Source organism: Haliotis rubra, unplaced genomic scaffold (genome assembly GCF_003918875.1).
Source record: "Haliotis rubra isolate DU_JTF1 unplaced genomic scaffold, ASM391887v1 Scf1072, whole genome shotgun sequence".
Lineage (NCBI taxonomy): Eukaryota > Metazoa > Mollusca > Gastropoda > Lepetellida > Haliotidae > Haliotis > Haliotis rubra.
Window position 1 is genome coordinate 171,912 of NW_025764973.1, and position 24,307 is coordinate 196,218.

At 42.2% G+C, this 24,307-nt stretch overlaps 1 protein-coding gene across 1 annotated transcript in view; it reads right to left on the reverse strand.

Moving 5' to 3' along the window:
- LOC124280110 (multidrug resistance-associated protein 1-like) overlaps positions 1 to 24,307 on the reverse strand; it is an 82,350-nt gene that overhangs the window by 18,255 nt on the left and 39,788 nt on the right. The window contains 12 exon segments of the mRNA XM_046716002.1: positions 574 to 808; positions 3,110 to 3,383; positions 4,064 to 4,223; positions 7,370 to 7,553; positions 9,052 to 9,219; positions 10,247 to 10,423; positions 12,005 to 12,098; positions 17,429 to 17,498; positions 17,727 to 17,811; positions 18,631 to 18,777; positions 22,505 to 22,678; positions 23,440 to 23,760. Of these exon segments, the coding sequence (XP_046571958.1) occupies positions 574 to 808; positions 3,110 to 3,383; positions 4,064 to 4,223; positions 7,370 to 7,553; positions 9,052 to 9,219; positions 10,247 to 10,423; positions 12,005 to 12,098; positions 17,429 to 17,498; positions 17,727 to 17,811; positions 18,631 to 18,777; positions 22,505 to 22,678; positions 23,440 to 23,760 (2,089 nt within the window).

The following is a 24,307-nucleotide window of genomic DNA, read 5'->3' on the forward strand; positions in this document are numbered from 1 at the left end:
AGTAAACCTTACCCTGGGAGAAGGATGCTGAGCAGTTGACTATATCGTAACAGTAAACCTTACCCTGGGAGAAGGTTGCTGGGCAGTTGACTATATCGTAACAGTAAACCTTACCCTGGGAGAAGGTTGCTGAGCAGTTGACTATTTCCAAACAGTAAACCTTACCCTGGGAGAAGGTTGCTGGGCAGTTGACTATTTCCAAACAGTAAACCTTACCCTGGGAGAAGGTTGCTGGGCAGTTGACTATATCGTAACAGTAAACCTTACCCTGGGAGAAGGTTGCTGAGCAGTTGACTATATCGAAACAGTAAACCTTACCCTGGGAGAAGGTTGCTGAGCAGTTGACTATATCGTAACAGTAAGCCTTACCCTGGGAGAAGGTTGCTGGGCAGTTGACTATATCGTAACAGTAAGCCTTACCCTGGGAGAAGGTTGCTGGGCAGTTGACTATATCGTAACAGTAAGCCTTACCCTGGGAGAAGGTTGCTGAGCAGTTGACTATATCGTAACAGTAAACCTTACCCTGGGAGAAGGTTGCTGAGCAGTTGACTATGTCGTAATAGTAAACCTTACCCTGGGAGAAGGTTGCTGCGCTGTACACTGACAAGTAATAATAGGACAATGATGTCACATCGCTCGTGTTGGCCCAGAGGGTCAGGTTCTTCAGTCTGGGTTCGTCTGTCCAGATGCTCAGCCAGACGTTGCTGAAAACCCCGGTCGCCCGAAACAGCAAGAAGCACACAATGATGATCAGCCCACCCGTCACTCCTAGCGCCCGGAAATACGTCCTGATCACGGAACACTGCACCTGGAACAGTGAGTGAGTGAGTATGGTCTTACGCCGCTTTTAGCAATATTCCAGCAATATCACGGCGGGGGACTCCAGAAATGGGCTTCACACATTGTACCCCTGTGGGGAATTCAGTAATACATGGTAGGTTATCATTTGTTTGATTGGGATTTATTGGGATGAGACGCAGAGTGGTAACATGTCTTTTATTGTTTCATATGATAGATTTTGTGAACAGGCATGCCAGTGAAACAGGAAAGTGAATGCAATTTTATAAAGATTTTTGGTTTGACGCCGCACTCAATAATATTCAGGCTATATGGCGTCGGTCTGTAAAGAATCGAGTCTGGACCAATCCGAAACTAATCCTTTAGATCCCGTTTCTATGGTTGTAGACAAGTTGGTCTTGTGAAGACATTTGTGCATTCACCAATTTATCGAATTGCACGAGGACATGTATGGCATGAGAAACCTAGAGAAAAGAGAATTCTAACAAACGATAGACGTTTCTGGCTCGGTTAAGTGAGTGAGTGAGTTCATTGTTACGCCACTTTAAGCAATGTTCCAGCAATAAGAAATGGGCTTCACACATTGTACCCAGTGGCGTCGAATCTTCGGCGACACGAGCGCACACTTTAACCACCACACTACCCCACCGCTCGGTGAAGACTGCAAGTACCATGATGATAAATGCCAAATAACACAACAGAAATACTTAAAAAGGAATGTAACTTTTGTCCAAGCTGGAAAATATCAACATGCGGTCGAGACTTCATCTTCCATGTGCGCATGCGCAAAATCGAAATTGCGGGATCCTCGTTTTATGATGCAGTGTTAGCGATTTAAAGTTGCCGTTTTTATTGTTTCGGTAGCGAGGTATTATGCTTATGTTGCTATTTCAACGATTAATGTGGGCTTTTCTGCGTTTTTCTGCACAGTGGGAACGTTTTCTTTGGTAGGTCTGATGTCTTTGTCGACCTAAACACTCTTGCCCCGAATTGATGGCTTGTGGCTGGGTGGTGTAAAGGCATGGGTAGGTGTTCGTGTGTATGTGAGATGATGGGTAGATGGATGGACGTGGTGGTGTGGTGAGAGATTTAGCTGAATACACTAAACGCCAAAAGAAACGTTTCCCTCCTTCCTTAATGATGGCGGTACCTATCTTCAGCTGGCGTTGTGATGCGTGGACGTCCACTTCTTGGTCTGTCTACGGTGACCCCATCCTGTCTGAATAAATCTGATAACCTCGATACGGTGGCATCCGACGGCGTTGGCAACAGCATTGTATGTCGACCCCATCTGCACCATCCCAATGGCTTTTTCTCTCTCTTCAGCTGTTAATCGCGGCATATTTCTCGTACTTGTGTATCATAGCATGTATTCTAGGCTCTCTTCATAACCTATAGAATCATTCTACATGTAAAATGGATGCAAATACTGCTTGAATATTGCTGCGTTTTGGCGATTGATATTGCTATGTGTAAACAGAAAAAGGAAAAAATGTTACTTTGCAAGCAAAAATGTTAACAAAGATCATTTTACGTGTTCCTCAACATTTTTCCACATTATTAAAGACACGTTTTACTTGTTTTAACTAATGCAAATCAGCAGAAAATGTTTTAAAAGACTGAAATCATAGGAATGATTATTTTACAATTTTACACACTCTACAACAGTTGTTTCTTGTTTTCATAGTTGAAACATGGTGACTTTAAATGGTTAATATTTGTCCCAAGTAAAATTTTATTTCAACCTTTCCTTTCTAAATCACTGTTATTGGTTTATTTCGGCATGGACGAAAAAAAAGGATAATTTAACTCTTCTGAAAAAGATGCATTTCACCTAAATATGAATGCATTTGAGAACTTTTTTTTTTCGTGATTTGCATAAAGCTGTGTTGTTAAGCTTTCTTGTAAACTAATACCTTCTATCATGTCTTTGATAGTTTTCAAGCAATTCATAAAGGTAGTAGGGTAACGTTTCTCTTGGCGTTTAGTGTAGTATACTGAGTTTCAGCTGGCCTTGACATGAATCGGTTCTTGTGTTAGTTGGTTGGTTGTTGCACGCCACCCTCAGCAATATTCCACCTATATGGCGGAGGTCTGTAAATCCGGTGATCAAAACATGTGCATCGATCTACACAACTGGGATACGATGACATGAATCAACCAAATCAGCGAGACTGACCTCCCGATCCCGTTAGCCGTCTCTTACGACAAGCATGGGTTGCTGAAGATCAATTCTAGCCCGGATCTTCGTGGGCCGGTACTTGTGTTCAAGTCTCAGGTTTCCATGGAAATATAACAGATATAAACTGACCCTGCCCTGCTCGGACTTCTCATCCTGAACCAGACGATGTTCCTCTGCTGACCGAGGGTCTTCATCCATGTCCTCGGAATCTTCGTCCTCGTCCTCGGTGCCTCTGTCCTCGCTATCATCGTCCTCGTTGTCTTCTTTGTCCACAAGACAATCTCTCACCGCCATGACCGTGGAGTGCTGGGAACACTTCAGGTTTGTAACAGGGGCCTGTCCGTCGATCTGCTTGTGTTCGAACGTGTCCAGTGTGGCATCGATGACAGCCTTATTCAGATGGCTAACAAAACATTAAAGTGAGTGAGTGAGTGAGTATGGGTGAGTGAGTTTACAAATATTCGAGCAATATCACAAAAGGGCCTCACTCATTGTACCCATATGGGGAAACAAACCCGGGTCTTCGACAAGCGAACTCGTTACCCACCGGGCTACCTCACCGCCCTAGTCAAAGAGTTTGAAGCTGAGAAGTAAAAGTGTCAATGGAGAATGTTTAAAGACGATTTTTGTTTTACTCCCCTTCAAGGCTTTCAGAAATGAAACTAACGTGTTATTTTCAAATTCAGCTTTGACCAGAAATGTTATAAGCTTGGAGAAATATTTCCGTTATCCACCTTGATAACGAGGAAGAGGACACACGGGGAAGTTGTGAAGGATGACTAGATGATGGTTAGCTTATCAAATTATTATCAAGAAATACTTAGAAACAACATTGATTACAAATTTTGTTATGATAAACTGTGGAGGATGAACATATTTGTAAGATGATCATATGAACGAATTTAAATGAAAACAGAAAGTGACCGTTATTATTATTGCTGCTGCTGCTGCTGCTGATGATGATGATGATGAATGTTTTATGATAGCGTACATGGCAACCATTCTTGGAGTGAGTGAGGTTTAATGCTCTTTTGCATCAATGGCATCAACAACAAGTAGGATATTGTGAAACATGTCCCCTACCTCGATGATCCAGAGAGTCTGTTGATATCTGTGCTGATTGATCTAGTGGACTGTGACAGCTCAGACGTGAGGTGGACAGGAGATTTACTCAGGGGAGACAACTGTGGTATGGAAGCTAGTGATTCAACTCTCTCCAACATGCCAGTCTTTATTTGGTCCACTGAATTGAATGCAGTGAACCTGTTAACAGTATGAACAGTAACACTGCTATCCGGGGCGTAGCAAGCCATTTTTCGTGTATGTTCGATATGTTGCAGCGCTTTTCATTTAGATAGTACTGACGGCTTGCCCAACATTTATAAGAAAAATCATGTGTAAGCCGGGTTATTTTATAATGGTAGCGACGCCCCTGGCTTTCTGGAAGCACAAATGTACCAACCCATCACCGAACATACCTATATTAAACACATGGCAAGTGTAATGATCCACCAGACAAATAGGCCTCATTCAATGTACACAAGGCTAGTATGCTCATTTACGTAAAACAAATGGTGGACGAGTCAACACTAAAGGTATTGCCCTCTGTTTCTGAAAGGCTTGTATGCGAAAGCAAGGTAGACAAATTCTTACATTCCTCATCCTGTTCCTCGCATTCAGGAACTGTAACACAGCAGGTATTTACATTACCCAACCTGTTTCTTGTGGAAATATGACACAATAAGGAATCACACTTCACATCCTGTCTCATCTTCATGACACATCCAGTAATTACATTCATTATCATGTTCTCCGTGTACAGGACCTGAGACACATCCAGTACTTACATTCATCATCATGTTCACCGTGTACAGGATCTGAGACACATCCAGTACTTACATTCATTATCATGTTCCAGTTGTCCAGGATCAGAGACGCATCCAGTACTTACATTCAGCATCATGTTCCCCGTGTCCAGGATCTGAGACACATCCAGTACATACCTTCATCGCATGTTCCCCGTGTACAGGATCTGAGACACATCCAGTACTTACATTCATTATCATGTTCCAGTTGTCCAGGATCAGAGACGCATCCAGTACTTACATTCATTATCATGTTCTCCGTGTACAGGACCTGAGACACATCCAGTACTTACATTCATCATCATGTTCACCGTGTACAGGATCTGAGACACATCCAGTACTTACATTCATTATCATGTTCCAGTTGTCCAGGATCAGAGACGCATCCAGTACTTACATTCAGCATCATGTTCCCCGTGTCCAGGATCTGAGACACATCCAGTACATACCTTCATCGCATGTTCCCCGTGTACAGGATCTGAGACACATCCAGTACTTACATTCATTATCATGTTCCAGTTGTCCAGGATCAGAGACGCATCCAGTACTTACATTCAGCATCATGTTCCCCGTGTCCAGGATCTGAGACACATCCAGTACATACCTTCATCGCATGTTCCCCATGTACAGGATCTGAGACACACCGAGTACTTACATTCATTATCATGTTCCAGTTGTCCATGATCAGAGACGCATCCAGTACTTACATTCATCATCATGTTCCCCTTGTCCAGGATCTGAGACACATCCAGTACTTACATTCATTATCATGTTCCAGTTGTCCATGATCAGAGACGTATCCAGTACTTACATTCATCATTATGTTCCAGTTGTCCATGATCAGAGACGCATCCAGTACTTACATTCATCATCACGTTCCCCTTGTCCAGGATCTGAGACACATCCAGTACTTACATTCATTATCATGTTCCAGTTGTCCATGATCAGAGACGCATCCAGTACTTACATTCAGCATCATGTTCCCCGTGTCCAGGATCTGAGACACATCCAGTACATACCTTCATCGCATGTTCCCCGTGTACAGGATCTGAGACACACCGAGTACTTACATTCATTATCATGTTCCAGTTGTCCATGATCAGAGACGCATCCAGTACTTACATTCATCATCATGTTCCCCTTGTCCAGGATCTGAGACACATCCAGTACTTACATTCATTATCATGTTCCAGTTGTCCATGATCAGAGACGCATCCAGTACTTACATTCAGCATCATGTTCCCCGTGTCCAGGATCTGAGACACATCCAGTACATACCTTCATCGCATGTTCCCCGTGTACAGGATCTGAGACACATCCAGTACTTACATTCATTATCATGTTCCAGTTGTCCAGGATCAGAGACGCATCCAGTACTTACATTCATTATCATGTTTCAGTTGTCCATGATCAGAGACGTATCCAGTACTTACATTCATTATTATGTTCCAGTTGTCCATGATCAGAGACGCATCCAGTACTTACATTCATCATCACGTTCCCCTTGTCCAGGATCTGAGACACATCCAGTACTTACATTCATTATCATGTTCCAGTTGTCCAGGATCAGAGACGCATCCAGTACTTACATTCAGCATCATGTTCCCCGTGTCCAGGATCTGAGACACATCCAGTACATACCTTCATCGCATGTTCCCCGTGTACAGGATCTGAGACACACCGAGTACTTACATTCATTATCATGTTCCAGTTGTCCATGATCAGAGACGCATCCAGTACTTACATTCATCATCATGTTCCCCTTGTCCAGGATCTGAGACACATCCAGTACTTACATTCATTATCATGTTCCAGTTGTCCATGATCAGAGACGCATCCAGTACTTACATTCAGCATCATGTTCCCCTTGTCCATGATCAGAGACACATCTAGTACTTACATTCATCATCATGCTCCCCGGGTTCAGTGTCAGAGACACATCCAGTGCTTACATTCAGCATCATGTTCCCCTTGTCCAGGATCTGAGACACATCCAGTACTTACATTCATCATCATGCTCCCCGTGTACAGGATCTGAGACACATCCAGTACTTACATTCATCATCATGCTCCCCGGATTCAGCGTCTGAGACACATCCAGTACTTACATTCATCATCATGCTCCCCGGGTTCAGCGTCAGAGACACATCCAGTGCTTACATTCAGCATTATGTTCCTCTTGTCCAGGATCTGAGACACATCCAGTACTTACATTCATCATCATGCTCCCCGTGTACAGGATCTGAGACACATCCAGTACTTACAGTCATCATCATGCTCCCCGGGTTCAGCGTCTGAGACACATCCAGTACTTACATTCATCATCATGTTCCCCTTGTCCAGGATCTGAGACACATCCAGTACTTACATTCACCATCATGTTCCCCTTGTCCAGGATCTGAGACACACCCAGTACTTACATTCATCACCATGTTCCCTGTATTTAGCGTCTGAGACACATCCAGTCCTTACATTCATCATCATGGTTCCCTTATCCATGATCTGAGATACATCCAGTACTTACATTTTTCATCATCTTGCGCATCTGTCTCCTGTAACAAGTAGGTTTTCAGGAATTGTGCAAAGGGTCCATCGTGACCAAGAAGCTCTTCATACGATCCCACTTCGGTAATCTCCCCTTTATCCATGACTACTATAACATCCACCATAGGCAGCCAGTGCACGCCATGAGTCACAAGTATTCGAGTCTGTAGCATAAACATGAACGAACGTTGGCTTGCATAGTGTGTTGATTGTATTTGTTCAATGGTGATCGATTTCGAGCGTTAGCCAGGCTCTGTAGCTCATCCGAACGTATATCAAAACGTGCACCCTGTCCCATCATTGGCACCAGCTACAATCATTTCAAAATCAAGTTCATTGGCAGACAAAAAAAGAAAAGATATGATGGATAGTAAATGTATCTGACATAATATGTGTCATAAATGTATCAAATAGAACAAGTATATATGGATGACAACTTCTTTTATTCTAGAGCACTGTGTATTGCCACGTCTCCATAAACACGACGAATGACTTCTTTTAGCGGCATTTTAGAAGTTGGAAGTCAGATGGAACAAGTATATATGGATGACAACTTATCCATATATACTTGTTCTATCTGACTTCCAATTTCTAAATTGCCACTCAAAGAAGTAATAGATGTATCAAGTTTGGCAATGTCTTTCAAATGTCTACTGTAAACCTTTGTGGAAGTTTTGCTTAAGACGTGAATGCTTGAACCTTGAACAAACACGTAAATGAGGTTCTGTCAAGTCGTCGAAGAAAAAGTATGCTTGATTGTACCTCATAATTTGTGACATGGATGCAGCTGCTAGAATATTGATCGAAAGGAAATGTTTACCATTGAAACATCCCCCATGTCAGACTTTAGAACGTATTTTGTCACCTTAATCGTTACACAAAGCTCTGAATGTGAAACGACCAAGAGGTTTGAGTTGTTCATTATTCTATTTAAGGTTGGTACATCAGTGGAAGTGAATTTCCAAGATGGCCATTTTCGAACGATATTCGATCATCAACATACTTGGACATGAAGCACAACGCCTTTACCAAATAACCATGTTGAACTTTACAGGACACAGTAGAATTCCGATTCTTGTACAAGAAACAGGTCAAAAAGAAGGGGAGCACAACAATTGGTGCTCAAACACGGGAGCCACTCATTGTTCTGATTACACAATGCCATTTAGAAAGTGGTCAAATATAACATATGTTTATATTAGGGATTACACTTTCTTAGTAAAGGACAAATTCTAGTACTTTTTTAAGTTCAGCCCCATTCGAACGTTTATACAAAGAAAAAGAGGAAAATGGAAACGATGGTGATTGTGTAAAATCCATATTGGGACGTTTTGGAAAACTGATTTTTTAAATGTATTTTTATCAATTTTTGGCATTGATTCCCTCGTTTGCAAGTTTCGAATTCAAGAACTTGAGTCTATATCTAATGTAGTCGAGTCTGGTTTGGCAAAACGTCTCAAAGAAACATCAAGAACTCGACTCTCTAGTTGATACTGTAGGTCTCACTATCCGTAGATTGCATCATCAGCAAAAGTTGTTCGAGTTGTTTCTAGGCGTTTAAGCAATTAAATGGCTTTAGCGGTTTCACTATATGTTTCACTAGCTGTTAACAACTTGTATGAGTGTGACCAAGCTTTAATAATGTTAACTGCGTCTCGTCACCTTGTTCTTCAGTATCCCCTGGTGTCCTATAACTTGACTGAAGATGTGTTTGCCAACATGGGAGTCCACAGCGCTGAGGGGATCATCCAACAGATATATGTCCTTGTTACTGTATACAGCTCGGGCAAGAGACACTCTCTGCTTCTGTCCTCCACTCAGGTTGATGCCCTGGAAACGATATCAATAACAGCACTACCATTTCCAGTAGTCGGTACCATAATGTTGAGGCAGCCTAATACAAAAACTGTTCATGTATCGTAGTCATCAGATGCATTGTTCTCCTACGTTTGTGTCCATCTTTCAGATTGTTGGCGATCACTGCCACTGTGATTTGACAAATGCAGAATGGTAACACAGTTCTCCTTGCACAGTTGAATCCTTTGTGACATATCTAAATCCATAATTGTGGGTTCGAATCCTAAAACTGCCCAGTTTATATTTTAATGTTTGGTAAATGCTTTACCCCTACTTGTGTGTTTCATCAAACGTTTAGGGGCAGTGGGGTAGCCTAATGGTTAAAGCCGAAGACCCGGTTTCGAATCCCCACATGGGCACAATGTGTGAAGCCCATTTCTGGTGTCCCCTGCCGTGATGTTGCTGGAATATTGCTAAAAGCGGCGTAAAACCAAACTCAGTCAGTCAGTCTGTTCATCCAACGTTTAAGACATGTCCCACTTTAAGTGTATAAATACAATATGGCTCAAAAGGTCATTACAAAGTGACAAGACCCTTTCCATATTCACGTGAAATCACTGCTAAAGACAGTCAATACTTCTTTTCAAAAGAAAAACTCACTCATTCATTAAACAGATATCTTTCCTTTCTGAAACAAAAGGCCCTTCTCTGAGGTGACATGCATTGCCAAATATATGCAGGAGCTGACCTTTAGCTGAGCCAGGCGTCACATGTCATCACCACACTCCTTCTTGATGACGTCACCAAAGTGTGGCCTTGGGCAATTTGGGATAGCAATTCAAGGTCAACAATTGACTAGTGACATGTGCTTACAACAGGTGCCATTGCGGAGCAGGGTGCGTTCGCCTTGCCTCAAACACCTGGTGTCATAGCATGCTCATGACAGAGACATCAGAAACATCTGACCCAATGTTATAGTGACTGAATATTCAAAATAACGCTTTTTATGAAATTCACTGACTCGTCCATCTAAACACTTTCCTTTGTAAAGTGGACCCACCTTTTCTCCGATCTCTGTGTCATCCCCACCAGGAAGGAGGTCAAGGTCGGGTTCAAGGGCACATGCACTGATAACGTTCCAATACTGTTTCTCCTTATATCGCCGACCAAACAGCAGGTTCCCTCGGAGTGTCATGTGCTGGATCCAGGCTTGTTGTGGAACATAGGCAACAGAGCCCTGCACACAGACATGCAGGTCAGAAGATCATCAGATCATTTAAACATTGATGATTTATTCCTTATAATAAGGCAGACGACATGCATAATTATCTTGCCTCTCACATAAATGTCGTTTTCCGATTGGCTGAGCGCTCTTCTATTATTTTCAATGTACCCCGCTGGGAATGCGGAACTCATTTGGTACTTCGTAGTAGTAATTCTTTATCTCGAATAACATTGAATCATGTAATGATGTACGGAAATTACCCATGTTTTGCGAATGCAAATCGATGGCAGGGAGATAACTCTAAATTTGTTTTTCTTGTCGTCTTGTCCCCATACTATGATTCGATAACCGTGCTTCAACCAGTTCAAAATTACCATTGAGGTGTTCGGTAAGATAAATACGTTGTCAGTCGACATGCATAAATAGCACACACTGAGAAGAGGATGACTACAATCCCAATAAGTTCAAATAAATATAATAACAATAAACATTCTGTCTCAGCGTCCACAAAACAAATCAGCATCTCCAATATAACTACCCCACCTAAACACAAGATAGTCCCGCCCCTATCCCGAACCGGATCCAGTTTTGACCAGGGCCCACTTGCACAGAACGATCTTAGCGCTAAAATTATTGTAAATCCTTAAGATCGCGATCTTAGGCTTCAGTTACAATCGCCATCTACTTGCACAAAGCAATTGTAGGCTACGATCATTGTAAGTTACAATCGAAACTTACAATTGGTTCGGACCAATTTTAAGGAGCTAAGATGATTTTAGTCATTTTAGACTGACCGACTGAGTTTGGTTTTTCGCCACTTTTAGCAATATTCCAGCAACATCACGGCGGGGGACACCAGAAATGGGCTTCACACATTGTGCCCATGTGGGGATTCGGCGTGACGAGCCAACGCTTTAACCATTAGGCTACCCCACCGCCCCTAGTCATTTTAGAAATGGCATTCAAATTAGTGTCTGTTTCACGCAAATAATCAGCTTTACGTATGGAGATTGCATTTATATTGCATAAAACTGTGCTCATCCTCTAAATTTGATTATGCAAATTTAAATAGTACAAGTAGAGAATAGGATATTGCTGAGGCATTATTATGTTTCAAAAGAATTTCACTTTCAGATCCTGATTAATATACTGTGAATAATTTATCACGACGATTAACGCATTCGAAACACTTCTGTAGCCATTAATGTATTGTATTTTAAGGATATTTTAGGATTTTACCCTCCCCATCGAAAACGAGGAGTCGTTTAGAAATTGTACCTCCACCGTTGAAGAGTTCGATCTTAGCTAAGAGCGATCACACTACAATTGAAGTCTGCAAGTGGATTACTGCGTAGCCTAAGGTGTCTGACTGTGGGCCCAGGTGCTAACCTAGTCATCTAATTTATATATGTCACCCATTACACAACAAAATGCGTTAGAATTGTGCAGCAATGCTTCTCCATCTGTCTCCCAGTATTATTATGCTTGATCCTGCGACGACGTTCGAAACATTGGGTTGTAAGTTGTGGACGACGCTAGTCCGTCAGCCACACTACATGAAGTCTTGTACTGCAGCCAGGTGTCTGACTGTACCCACTTCATCTGCACAACTGTCAGCAGTGACTTCCCCGCGCCCACCGACCCCACCACTGCAACCAGCTGCCCTCTCCGAACATCCACGTTAATGCTGGAACAAACAAGAGTTTCTCTGAAATTCAACAATGATTATCTCATACTGTCATGTTCTCCAGCATTTCAGCATTTCTCTATACCAAGTGAAGTCGGAATGGTGTATAAGTAAGCTGTACGTTAACAGTTGACTGGAATAAGTGTCTGGGTGATCTATGTAACCTGTACTTAAACAGTTGACTGGAACAGGTGAATGCGGGCTGGTCTATGTAACCTGTACTTAAACAGTTGACTGGAACAGGTGAATGGGGGCTGGTCTATGTAACCTGTACTTAAACAGTTGACTGGAACAGGTGAATGCGGGCTGGTCTATGTAACCTGTACTTAAACAGTTGACTGGAACAGGTGAATACGGGCTGGTCTATGTAACCTGTACTTTAACATTTGACCGGAACAGGTGAATGCGGGCTGGTCTATGTAACCTGTACTTTAACATTTGACCGGAACAGGTGAATGCGGGCTTGTCTATGTAACCTGTACGTTAACAGTTGAAAAGAAGTGAATTCGTGTGGTGTACGTGTGAATGTAACCTGCACTTTAACAGTTGACGAGAAGAAGAGAATTCGGTGGTGTACGTGTAAATTGAACCTGCACTTAACAGTTGACGAGAAAAAGTGAATTCGGGTGGTGTATATGTAAATGTAACCTGCACGTTAACAGTTGACTGGAACAAGTGAATTCGAGTGGTGCATGTGTAAATGTAACCTGTACGTTAACAGTTGACGAGAACAACCTGCACTTGAACAGTTGACGAGAACAAGAGAATTCGGTTGTGTATGTGTAAATGTAACCTGCACTTTAACAGTTGACGAGAACAAGAGAATTCGGTGGTGTATATGTAAATGTAACCTGCACTTTAACAGTTGACGAGAACAAGAGAATTCGGTGGTGTATGTGTAAATGTAACCTGCACTTTAACAGTTGACGAGAACAAGAGAATTCGGTGGTGTATGTGTAAATGTAACCTGCACTTTAACAGTTGACGAGAACAAGAGAATTCGGTGGTGTATATGTAAATGTAACCTGTACGTTAACAGTTGACTAGAACGAGTGAATTCTGGGTGGTGTATGTAACCTGCACTTATATACTACAACAGGAAAATAGTCTTCTTGTTCCTCTCTACGTAGTTCCCCTTCAGTGTAACATTGTCATTCGTCAGGGGCAAATATGTTTGTGTATTTCACACTGTTGGTAGCCATGACGCCAGTTCCAGCGGAAACAGTCGTGTTTAATTTGCTAACTTTAAACTTGACTATAACCTGTGAAAAACCATGCATCGTTTGAAACTGAAGAAAAAGCAGGACTTCCTCTTTAACACCATATCTGTAAAAGTGAAATCGGTGCGGTGTAAATGCACTTTAACAGTTGACGAGAACAAGTGAATTCGGGTGGTGTATGTGTAATTGTAACCTGTACGTTAACAGTTGACGAGAACAAGTGAATTCGGGTGGTGTATGTGTAATTGTAACCTGTACGTTAACAGTTGACGAGAACAAGTGAATTCGAGTGGTGTATGTGTAATTGTAACCTGTACGTTAACAGTTGACGAGAGCAAGTGAATTCGAGTGGTGAATGTGTAATTGTAACCTGTACGTTAACAGTTGACGAGAGCAAGTGAATTCGAGTGGTGTATGTGTAATTGTAACCTGTACGTTAACAGTTGACTAGAACAAGTGAATTCGAGTGGTGAATGTGTAAATGTAACCTGCACTTTCCAATCAATAGTTTAGACTCACTAAAACCACACACTATATGTTATGTATATGTATGACTGGAACAAGTGAAGTCGGGTGGTGTATGTAACCTGCACTTTAACAGTTGACTAGAACAAGTGAATTAGGGGTGGTGTATGCAACCTGCACGTTAACAGTTGACTAGAACAAGTGAATTAGGGGTGGTGTATGCAACCTGCACGTTAACAGTTGACTGGAACAAATGAATTAGGGGTAGTGTTGTAACCTGTACCTTAACAGTTGGCTGGAACAAGTGAAGTCGGGGTGGTGTAAGTAATCTGCACAGCGAACGCGAACAAGTAAAATCGGGTGGGATATGTAACCTGCACTTATCAGTTGACTACAACAAGTGAAAGCGGCTGGTGTATGTCACTTGTACCTATATATTACACAGGGAAAATAGCATAGGACCTGGGAAAAATCACGTATCGTTTGAAACTACAGGAAAATACAGGACTTCCTTATTGATAGCACATGTGGATTCTCAAAAACTCAAAGGAATTGCTTACAATTTTACCATCTCAGACTTCTATCAAAACATTTGGTTTTTAAATAAGTTGACATTATTACTATCCCAATATTTAGCATATTCCAGCACTATCACGGCGGGGGGAACCAGAAATGGGTTTCACATCCCACATGAGAAACTTAAAGGAAAGCGTCATTCCTTGATCCATGGGGCATTTATAAACACACGCGGAGAACACAGATGTAGATACATATCTATCTTCAGAGGTTCACGACAAGCAAATGTCATTTGAATTTTATCAATAAAACAATCTGTCACATGCTGGACTTTCTCATTGATAACATATTTGTAAATGTTTTGGGTAGAAACATTTCGACATGAAGTAGGCATCTCCATAGGTATCATTTGTGCTAGTGTTGGGAATTGGTTGAAATCTCACAATTGATGATTTGTTCAATACCAACGACCAATCATCGAAAAAAAATTGGTTGGCGTCATTTTTTAGATTTTCCTATTCAGGTTGTAGTTGCAGATAAGTATAAAAAAAACCACATTTGGTTCTCTGTTGGCTTTTTTAGAAGCTGCACAAATTATATTTGCAGGTTTCACATCCAGTGTAAAATGATTCAGTTCCAGTGTAACATTAACTTCCCAGACTCTTCAAGAAATATTCAGTCATGACTTTTCAGAAAGTGAAGTGAGTTTTCTTAGAAAAAAACACGTCTTCAGGCCCTGACAACGTCTTAGATATGTTCCATCATCAAGTATTTCAAACTCTATTACAGCGGTTACAAAATCGTTTGTGTTCGATTATGAGAAAATGTGATCGATTGCTTGGTCGTTTGGCCACTGCGACCATTCTTCGATTATTTCAATTAATCGGACCACCACTAATTTGTGCACCCCTCCTTGCAAACGTGTTTCTTCATACATATGAATCGGAATTTCTGCTCGGATTGGCAAAATCAAAACAACAAAAACAATTTCAAGTTTGACCAATTAGTTTAACTTATAATAAGCTTCAGATAATTCGATGATCCAATATCGTTCAATAACCATCAGATAGCCAATTCCCTTCCACTGCAAACCGCCTCCGTGGTGTAGTGGTTAGAGCGTCCGCCCGGAGAGCGGAAGGTCGCGGGTTCGATCCCCGACCGCGTCATACCAAAAGACGTTAAAATATGGTACTTGTTGGTCCCTGCCTGGCGCTCGGCATTAATGGGTACAACAAGGACTGGTCGGCTCGGAGTCAGTATAATGTGTCTGAGTGGGGTATTCATGCTTCACTGCGGCATGGTATCTCAGTGGGCTAGCACTATAAAACCAGCTTCAGTCCGGGCTAGTACAAAAAGCCGCACATACACATACACATGCATGCACGTCGTCATATGAGCGCAATATTCTCAAACACGACGTTAAACCCAATTTCACCTCACCTCACACTTCCACTGCTTAACAAACCTGAACTTGAAGGCTGTTTAACAAAAGGGATGACTTCAACAGTCAAGTAGTTAACTTTCCCTTCATGTCGAGCACATTTGGTGTTTACATTTCGCAACTTTTTAGGTACAATCAAGCACGCTCTTTTAGCCAAGATTTCAGAGAGCGTCGTATGACTCTTGACCAAAAGTTCTTCAATTAAGGCTGTTAGCAGACCGCGTCGTACAGAAACACATATTCATGACTGACTGACTGAGTTTGGTTATACGCCGCTTTTAGCAATATTCCAGCAACATCACGGCGGGGGACACCAGAAACGGGCTTCACACATTGTGCCCATGTTGGGATTCAAACCCGGGTCTTCGGCGTGACGAGCCAACGCTTTAACCACTAGGCTACCCCACCGCCCCATGTTCATGATATAGTCACAGCTGTACAATCGGATCTGCTTTTAACATATATTTTTTCAAGGAAAGGGTTTTGTCGCTACTGTTATAAGTGTAAGCAATCCATTTCTAGTTATCATATTGTGTTTTTTCGTTTGATGAGTAATTTAATAGTTTATATTATTATTATTATTATTATTATTATTATTATCATTATTCAATGATTTGTATAGCGCCAATATCCAGCTCAGCTGCTCCAAGCCGCTTTGTGTTTCCCTCGATCAATGGATATCAATCTCAATCGACACATCGTATTATCAATCTCAACTCCCCGTGGATCATACAACCCCAGGCGCACAGAGTTAATGTGGCTTTCCCATCCTTACGAGGTATCCGTTCAAAGTTGGGTTGACTGGGACACATAGTCACAGTACATTGTCCAAGTCAACTGCACCTTGCTGTACCGGCAACTAGGTGTCTGCATGCATTCATGTGGCCACCATATGGTCATATATCGACGGATTCGTGGGTTCTTTTAAGTGCACTGGGATGTGTAGTGTGCACTAGGGGTTGTGACAACACTGAAAGAGTCTGCACTCAAAGTTGATTCCAAGGTTTTTACACCCGGTCACAGGTGGGCTCGATCCCAGCACCTTAAACTCACTGGGATGGCTCCCTAGACAGCGTGCCCACCACGCCCATGGGGGATTACACGTTATAGGTTGTACTTCAACATAAATTCCTTGTGGTTACACTGCAGTGTATGAAATTTGGCCCTTCCGACAGCCCGAGACGGTCTAGATTTCTGACGGACGGTCTAAATTTACAGCTAGCCAGCCCGATGTAGATGTTCCATATATCTGAGTAAATTCACCATATTTGGTCTGGTTAAATCCATTTTGGGCTGGTAACATTTTGAAGTTACCAGCCCTGGTGTCTGGCTGGGTTTTTGGCTTATTTCATACACTGGTTACACTCTAGATATCAACATGCGACATGCAAGTTATCTGCACAAAATATTCAAGCCATGGATAACAGAAATACAAAATATCTACTTGAGAAAGACAAGCCATCTAAATAGGCTATGGAAGTCATACACTTCACATATTCAAATAAAATGGAAATGTCTGCTAAAAGCAGAGTTGGTTGTACGATTCCGACTACACCGTGCACATGAGTTCAAGGCTCAAAATAGCTATGCTACCATGTGTTCGAAAAAAGTCAAGGGTATCCTACCCCATCGGTGCAGGATTCAATCGGAGTTATTTTTTTCGTTATTATGCATAGTTCAATGCTCACTTGTTAAGAGTCGGGACTTGCAGGGATCTGTTCCAGGTGAAACTCCCATTCCGGATACTTAGAGTCACACCTGGAAAGTCAGAAATACGTGAATATTGTGCCGGAAGTCCTGTGTAAGGATATAGTCAAGCAATTAAAGATGAGGTAATAGGAGCGAGTGACTGGACTTATCTGTGGATAAGCAAAGCATATTTAAAACCTCTCTTTTTATATCTATGCCACAGGACCATCAAAGCTATAATTCCATCTTTGAATCATATGGAGATTTCCGTCCTGTGCTACAGGCTGAGGACATTACCTGCCTCTGTATCAGGCGTGACGCTGTTCGGGTCAAGGTCTTCTCCCGTCAGGTAGTTAGACAGTCGCTTGATGGACACGAAGGCCTGAAAAGCATCAGAATACATAAAACCCTTGTTCACTTTTCACCAGTCACATTCACCAAGTCGTTAGCAGTTGAAGAGTTTCAAATGTCAATTGTTTTGGACATAGATACACTGCTGTCAATGCGTGCTGAACGTACGTGGATTGTATGATGAGTTACTTGGACTTCAATAGATACAGTTATGCTGAGAATTCACACGATATCTGGTGAGTTACCCGGTGCTCCTTTTACGAAAGAACCTTTACTAACTTTAACTTTAACTCCCATTCTTTAACATAGCACTAAGGTTACCTTAGTGACTTACGATCACCTTAGTGCTTTGTGAAAAGCGCCCCTGGACTTCAATAGGAACAGTTATACAGACAGTTCACGGGATATCTAGTGAGTTACCTGGAGTTCAACAGATGCAGTAACTGCTATGCAGAGTGTTAATGGGTTGTCTGGTGAGTTACCTGAACTTCAATACATACACAGTTATGCAGACAGTTCACGGGATATCTGGTGCGTTACCTGGACTTCAACAGATGCAGTAACTGCTATGCAGAGTGTTAATGGGTTGTCTGGTGAGTTACCTGCACTTCAACAGATGCAGTAACTGCTATGCAGAGTGTTAATGGGTTGTCTGGTGAGTTACCTGCACTTCAACACATGCAGTAACTGCTATGCAGAGTGTTAATGGATTGTCTGGTGAGTTACCTGGACTTCAACAGATGCAGTAACTGCTATGCAGAGTGTTAATGGGTTGTCTGGTGAGTTACCTGGACTTCAACAGCTGCAGTAACTGCTGTGCAGAGTGTTAATGGGTTGTCTGGTGAGTTACCTGGACTACCATAGATACACAGTTAGGCAGAGAGTTCATGGGTTGTCTGATGAGGGTGAAGAGACTGAGTGACACAAAGGCTGTTTCAGAATCCAGGTAGTGGTTGTCAGACAGCATTACATAGGTCACAAAGCTGGTCAAGGTCACCTGCGGGTCAAAGGACAAATGTGACGTCAATATTAGAGACACGGAAGTCCCAAGCGTATTTGTTTCACGATTTCTGTTTTATTCATAGCAACGTATGGACATTGAGGTGGGGTGAGGTGAGATGAGGTGAAGTTGAGTTTAACGTCGTGCTTGAGAATATTGCGCTCATATGACGACGTGCATTCGTGTGTATGTGTATGTGCGGCTGCTTGTACTAGCCCAGACTGAAGCTGGGTTTATAGTGCTAGCTCACTGAGATACCATGCCGCAGTGAAGCATGAATACCCCACTCAGACACATTATACTGACTCCGAGCCGACCAGTCCTTGTTGTACCCATTAATGCCGAGCGCCAGGCAGGGACCAACAAGTACCATATTTTAACGTCTTTTGGTATGACGCGGTCGGGGATCGAACCCGCATTGAGCCGAAAGGTACAAAGTTGGAATGAATTATTGTAGTCACAGGGGTAAAACGGTCTATAATGTCATAGACGTGGAAGTGAAGAATTATCCAAAATAATAGGTTTTGGTACAAATGCACCAAGGACATGTAGACGTCCTATCAACGCTTTGTCTCGTTGGTCATGTGGACAAAGCGTCCGTTAATCAGAAGAGGCATGTTTGAATCCCGTCGTGGGACCCGGAAATGTTATGGCTGCACTATTGGTGCCCAATGTGGGACCCGGAAATGTTGTGGCTGCACTATTGGTGCCCAACGTGGGACCCGGAAATGTTATGGCTGCACTATTGGTGCCCAACGTGGGACCCGGAAATGTTATGGCTGCATTATTGGTGCCCAACGTGGGACCCGGAAATGTTGTGGCTGCACTATTGGTGCCCAACGTGGGACCCGGAAATGTTATGGCTGCACTATTGGTGCCCAACGTGGGACCCGGAAATGTTATGGCTGCACTATTGGTGCCCAATGTGGGACCCGGAAATGTTGTGGCTGCACTATTGGTGCCCAACGTGGGACCCGGAAATGTTATGGTTGCACTATTGGTGCCCAATGTGGGACCCGGAAATGTTATGGTTGCATTGTTGGAGCCCAACGTGGGACCCCAAAATGTTATGGCTGCACTAATTGTGCCCAACGTGGGACCCGGAAATGTAATGGCTGCACTATTGGTGCCCAACGAGGGACCCGGAAATGTTATGGCTGCACTATTGGTGCCCAACGAGGGACCCGGAAATGTTATGGCTGCACTATTGGTGCCCAATGTGGGACCCGGAAATGTTATGGCTGCACTGTTGGTGCCCAACTTGGGACCCGGAAATGTTATGGCTGCACTATTGGTGCCCAATGTGGGACCCGGAAATGTTATGGCTGCACTGTTGGTGCCCAACTTGGGACCCGGAAATGTTATGGCTGCACTATTGGTGCCCAATGTAGGACCCGGAAATGTTATGGCTGCACTATTGGTGCCCAATGTGGGACCCGGAAATGTTATGGCTGCACTATTGGTGCCCAACGTGGGACCCGGAAATGTTATGGCTGCACTATTGGTGCCCAATGTAGGACCCGGAAATGTTATGGCTGCATTATTGGTGCCCAACGTGGGACCCGGAAATGTTATGGCTGCATTATTGGTGCCCAACGTGGGACCCGGAAATGTTATGGCTGCACTATTGGTGCCCAACGTGGGACCCGGAAATGTTATGGCTGCACTATTGGTTAAATAATATAATTAGTTATTATTTAACATTCAGCGAAATTTTGTCAATTTTATCCAGGTAACATTTTGTCAGTTGAAGTACAATTTCAAATTAATATCCTCCATGACTGATGCTCATAATGATACTTATTTGTCACTTCCAGATTCAATTATACTCAGACAGCATTAATACAGCTAGACTATTGTTGAGCGCCGCTACAACTGAAACTACACTCACGGAAACAACAGCACAAACAATTCACCCTTAAAAAAGATGAATAGATACACAACCAGGGCGTATCTAAATCACTGAATATATTAAAATGATATGGTCAGACTATTTTGAATATAACTCTGTACAATGTGTTAAGCCCATTAGTGGTGCCCCGTGATATTGCTGAAATATTGCAAAAAGCGGCGTAAAACTAAACTCACTCACTCATTTATCATTTCGTATCGATACATGACCAATCGGTATATTTATACCGTTATCCTTTCATCCTGCCACCGCTAACATGATGTGTAATCACTAGGGCTTCAACGAGTCCATATTTTTGGACTCGAGTACTCGAGGGGTGAGACTCGACTCGGACCCGAGTACTCGAGATTCATACCTTTCAAGCAAACGATCAATTGTCAAGATAGTTACCTAATCATTTTAAGAAGTGAAATCTCAATCGATGTATAATATTTACTCTCATCTGCAGACTTGTAACAACTAATACCATACAGCCACACCGTGTGAGGAATAAACTATTTAATCTAGGTGTTAATAAAAACATTATCAGATGGGTTGAAGAATTCAGGGTACATAGAACTCAGTATGTCAGTGTCAATGGCTATCAATCTTCTTTTCTCTCAACCTCTACTGGAGATCCACATGGCTGTGTTACTTCATCCGTACTCTTCGTTTTGTATACCAATGACTGTTACTTGTCAACATATGACTTGTTTACTGTGAAATGTGCAGATGACGCCACTGTTACTGGCCTAATTTCTGATTCTGAACATTATTATCGTCAAGGCATTGACAAAACCGTAATGACAGTTTTTTATCAAACCTTTTTTCAAAGTGTGTTGACCTACAATTTTCTATGTTGGTATGGGGATCTGTCTCATCGCAACAAAAACAGACTTTTCAAAATTGTTAATACTGCTTGCAAAAGTTCTAGAGTGTATTTCGAGTATATTCAAAAAGGCACCTAAAATTTGATTTGATAGTTGACATATTTGATCTCATCATTTTGAACTACTAACTTCTGGACGCTGCTGTTGATTACCTTCCCTCAAAACAGAGCTCGACAGTCTTTCATACCATCATGAATTCGTGAATGCAACAAATATTTTGAATCACCATCATGTTAGAACTAGAATTATTCAGCCTCTTTACCTATCTGGTTAATTGAATTATATCATGTCAGTTTTACTTGTAAATAGCATTCGTTTTGAACATGTAATTATTGTGTATATTTTTGTGAACTGTGTGTATATTCATTTTGAGACAGTTTGGATATATGAGAATTTCCTCTGGGATAATTAAGTTATATCTTTTTCTTAATATTAGACGTTAACGGCCGCTCATGCTTAGCACATGGCAGACTGTCCGTCAACGTCAATCATTCGAGTTATCTCCCCTTTCGAGTCCTCGAGTCCTTGAAAATGGACTCGAGTCCAGCTAAACCCGACTCGTCCTCGAGTACTCGAGTACCCGTGGAAGCCCTAGTAATCACTAAATCCTTCCAAATCACACATTTTTCCAATAGAGTATTATTCATTAGATCATCCATGAACGACATTTGGTTGTAAAACTTGATATCTTCCCAGCATCTTTGAAAACACTTATTCTGTTGAAAATTTCCCAAGTCTCTTGAGAGTGTCAAGTGATTAGCATCCCGCTGAGAACAATGTATGAGTGAGTGAGTGAGTTTGTTTTAAACCGTTTTAGCAATATTCCAGCAATATCACGGCGGGGGGACAACAGAAATAGGCTTCACACATTGTACCCATGTGGGGAATCGTACCCAGGTCTTCGACGTGACGAGCGAACGCCTTAACCACTGGGCTACCCCACCGCCCCGGCCCCAACAATGTACGAAGAAGACTGACCAGAGTCGGGGCCCCCCTGGAAGCAGAAGGTGTTGAATGAGTTCAAAATGGCCAGTTTCTGCAGAATGCGGACCTCCATGTTGCGGATGACGGTGATCTTGTCCCGGAACGACCTCTCCCAGGCGTACAGCTTTAAAACCTGAAGTCAGTATGTGTCATGTTATTCTAACGGAGACGGACATAGGTGATTTGGTCGAACGAGCCCTCCCGTGCATACAGCCTTAACACCTGTGAGTCAGTCTCAGGGTTTTTGTCCATTTCTTATTTCAATACACCAGGGTTACGATTGATGCAAGGTGGCTATGTTCATGGACAGAGTAGCTGTTTGCTTTAATAAACAACAACGTGAGATCGATATTAATACGTCTTTGGTTATCTGCACTAAGAAATTGGACAATATCATTCATAAAAAATGAGAACAAGAGAGGTGACAATTTAACAATTGGCACCCTTGACGGACTCCAAACATACAATAAATACTGTGTACAACATTCTCTGAAGAAACACATGTTTCGACTCAATCTAAATGTTTTACCCTTTACATTTCCAGTCCAAAGTTTATACAAAAGGGATTTTCGGACAATAGAATCAAAGGCAATTTTAATGCCTATAAAAGCGCAGAATAAACTTCCATTATACAGTGATAAGTACTTATTATTGATAGTATCAAGAATAGACATGTTGTCATATGTTTGGAAACCCTTCTGGGACCCATCTTGCTCATTTGTAGTAAAGTTTTCCTCATCTGCCCTTTAACTTAGCCTATTACTCAAGACTTTGGCAAATATTTTGCCTGCCACGTCAGGTAAGGTTATAGGTCTGTTATTAGCAGGATCATTGAAACTTCCCCTTTTTATGAATTGGTATAATAACTCCCAAAGTCCAGCATCGGGATATTACCTTTATCCCGGTTAGAACTTCATTCATGAATTTCAACCGCTGGTCCTTGATGGATAGGCGTTTATTATGGAGCTTCCTCAGGTGTGTAGACAGCTTGAAGTTAATTGGCGCCAGAACTAGCATGACGGCTATGCCGGCAAAGATGGCGACCCCGATTGTCTGGTACAGGAAGTAGAGGCCAAGGCTGAGCATGAACGGCGCTGACCACAGCACCCACAAATTGCCGGTGACCTCACAAACACGCGCACAGTCTACGGACATCATGTTGACAATAGCTCCGGTCGTGTACTGTCTCCTGCATTCATTGTTCATAGTCAGAGCCTGCAAGAACAGAGAAACTCAACCGGAATTATATTTATGAGTGAGTGAGCTTAGTTTTACGCCGCCTTTAGCAATATTCCAGCAATATCGCGGCGGAGGACACCAGACATGGGCTTCACACCTTGTACCCATGTCGGGAATCAAACCCGGGTAATTTGAGTAACGAGCGAACGCTTTAACCACTTGGCTACCCAAACCGTTTCATATTTATCAAGTAACTTCACTGCGAGTTCGCTTGATACTGAATCTTAATACAGGGATGGACAAACTCTATATCATATCATTTATCATATCATGTACAGAAAGAATGAAAGATATCTATGTCCAATCTTAGTCGGAATCATTACTTCTATCCACAAAATGTTTATACCATAATCAATGGAAATCGGACATACGTTTTGAAGACTATTAGCAAAAATCGACGTAAAGAAGCTTCGTATAGTTCTCTCTCGTTTTTGTTGCTGTTCCCAAGAAATATTATTCAAACTGGCAGGTATACATGGATATAAAGAAAAAACAGAATGTGTCAATTATGTAATATGAATAC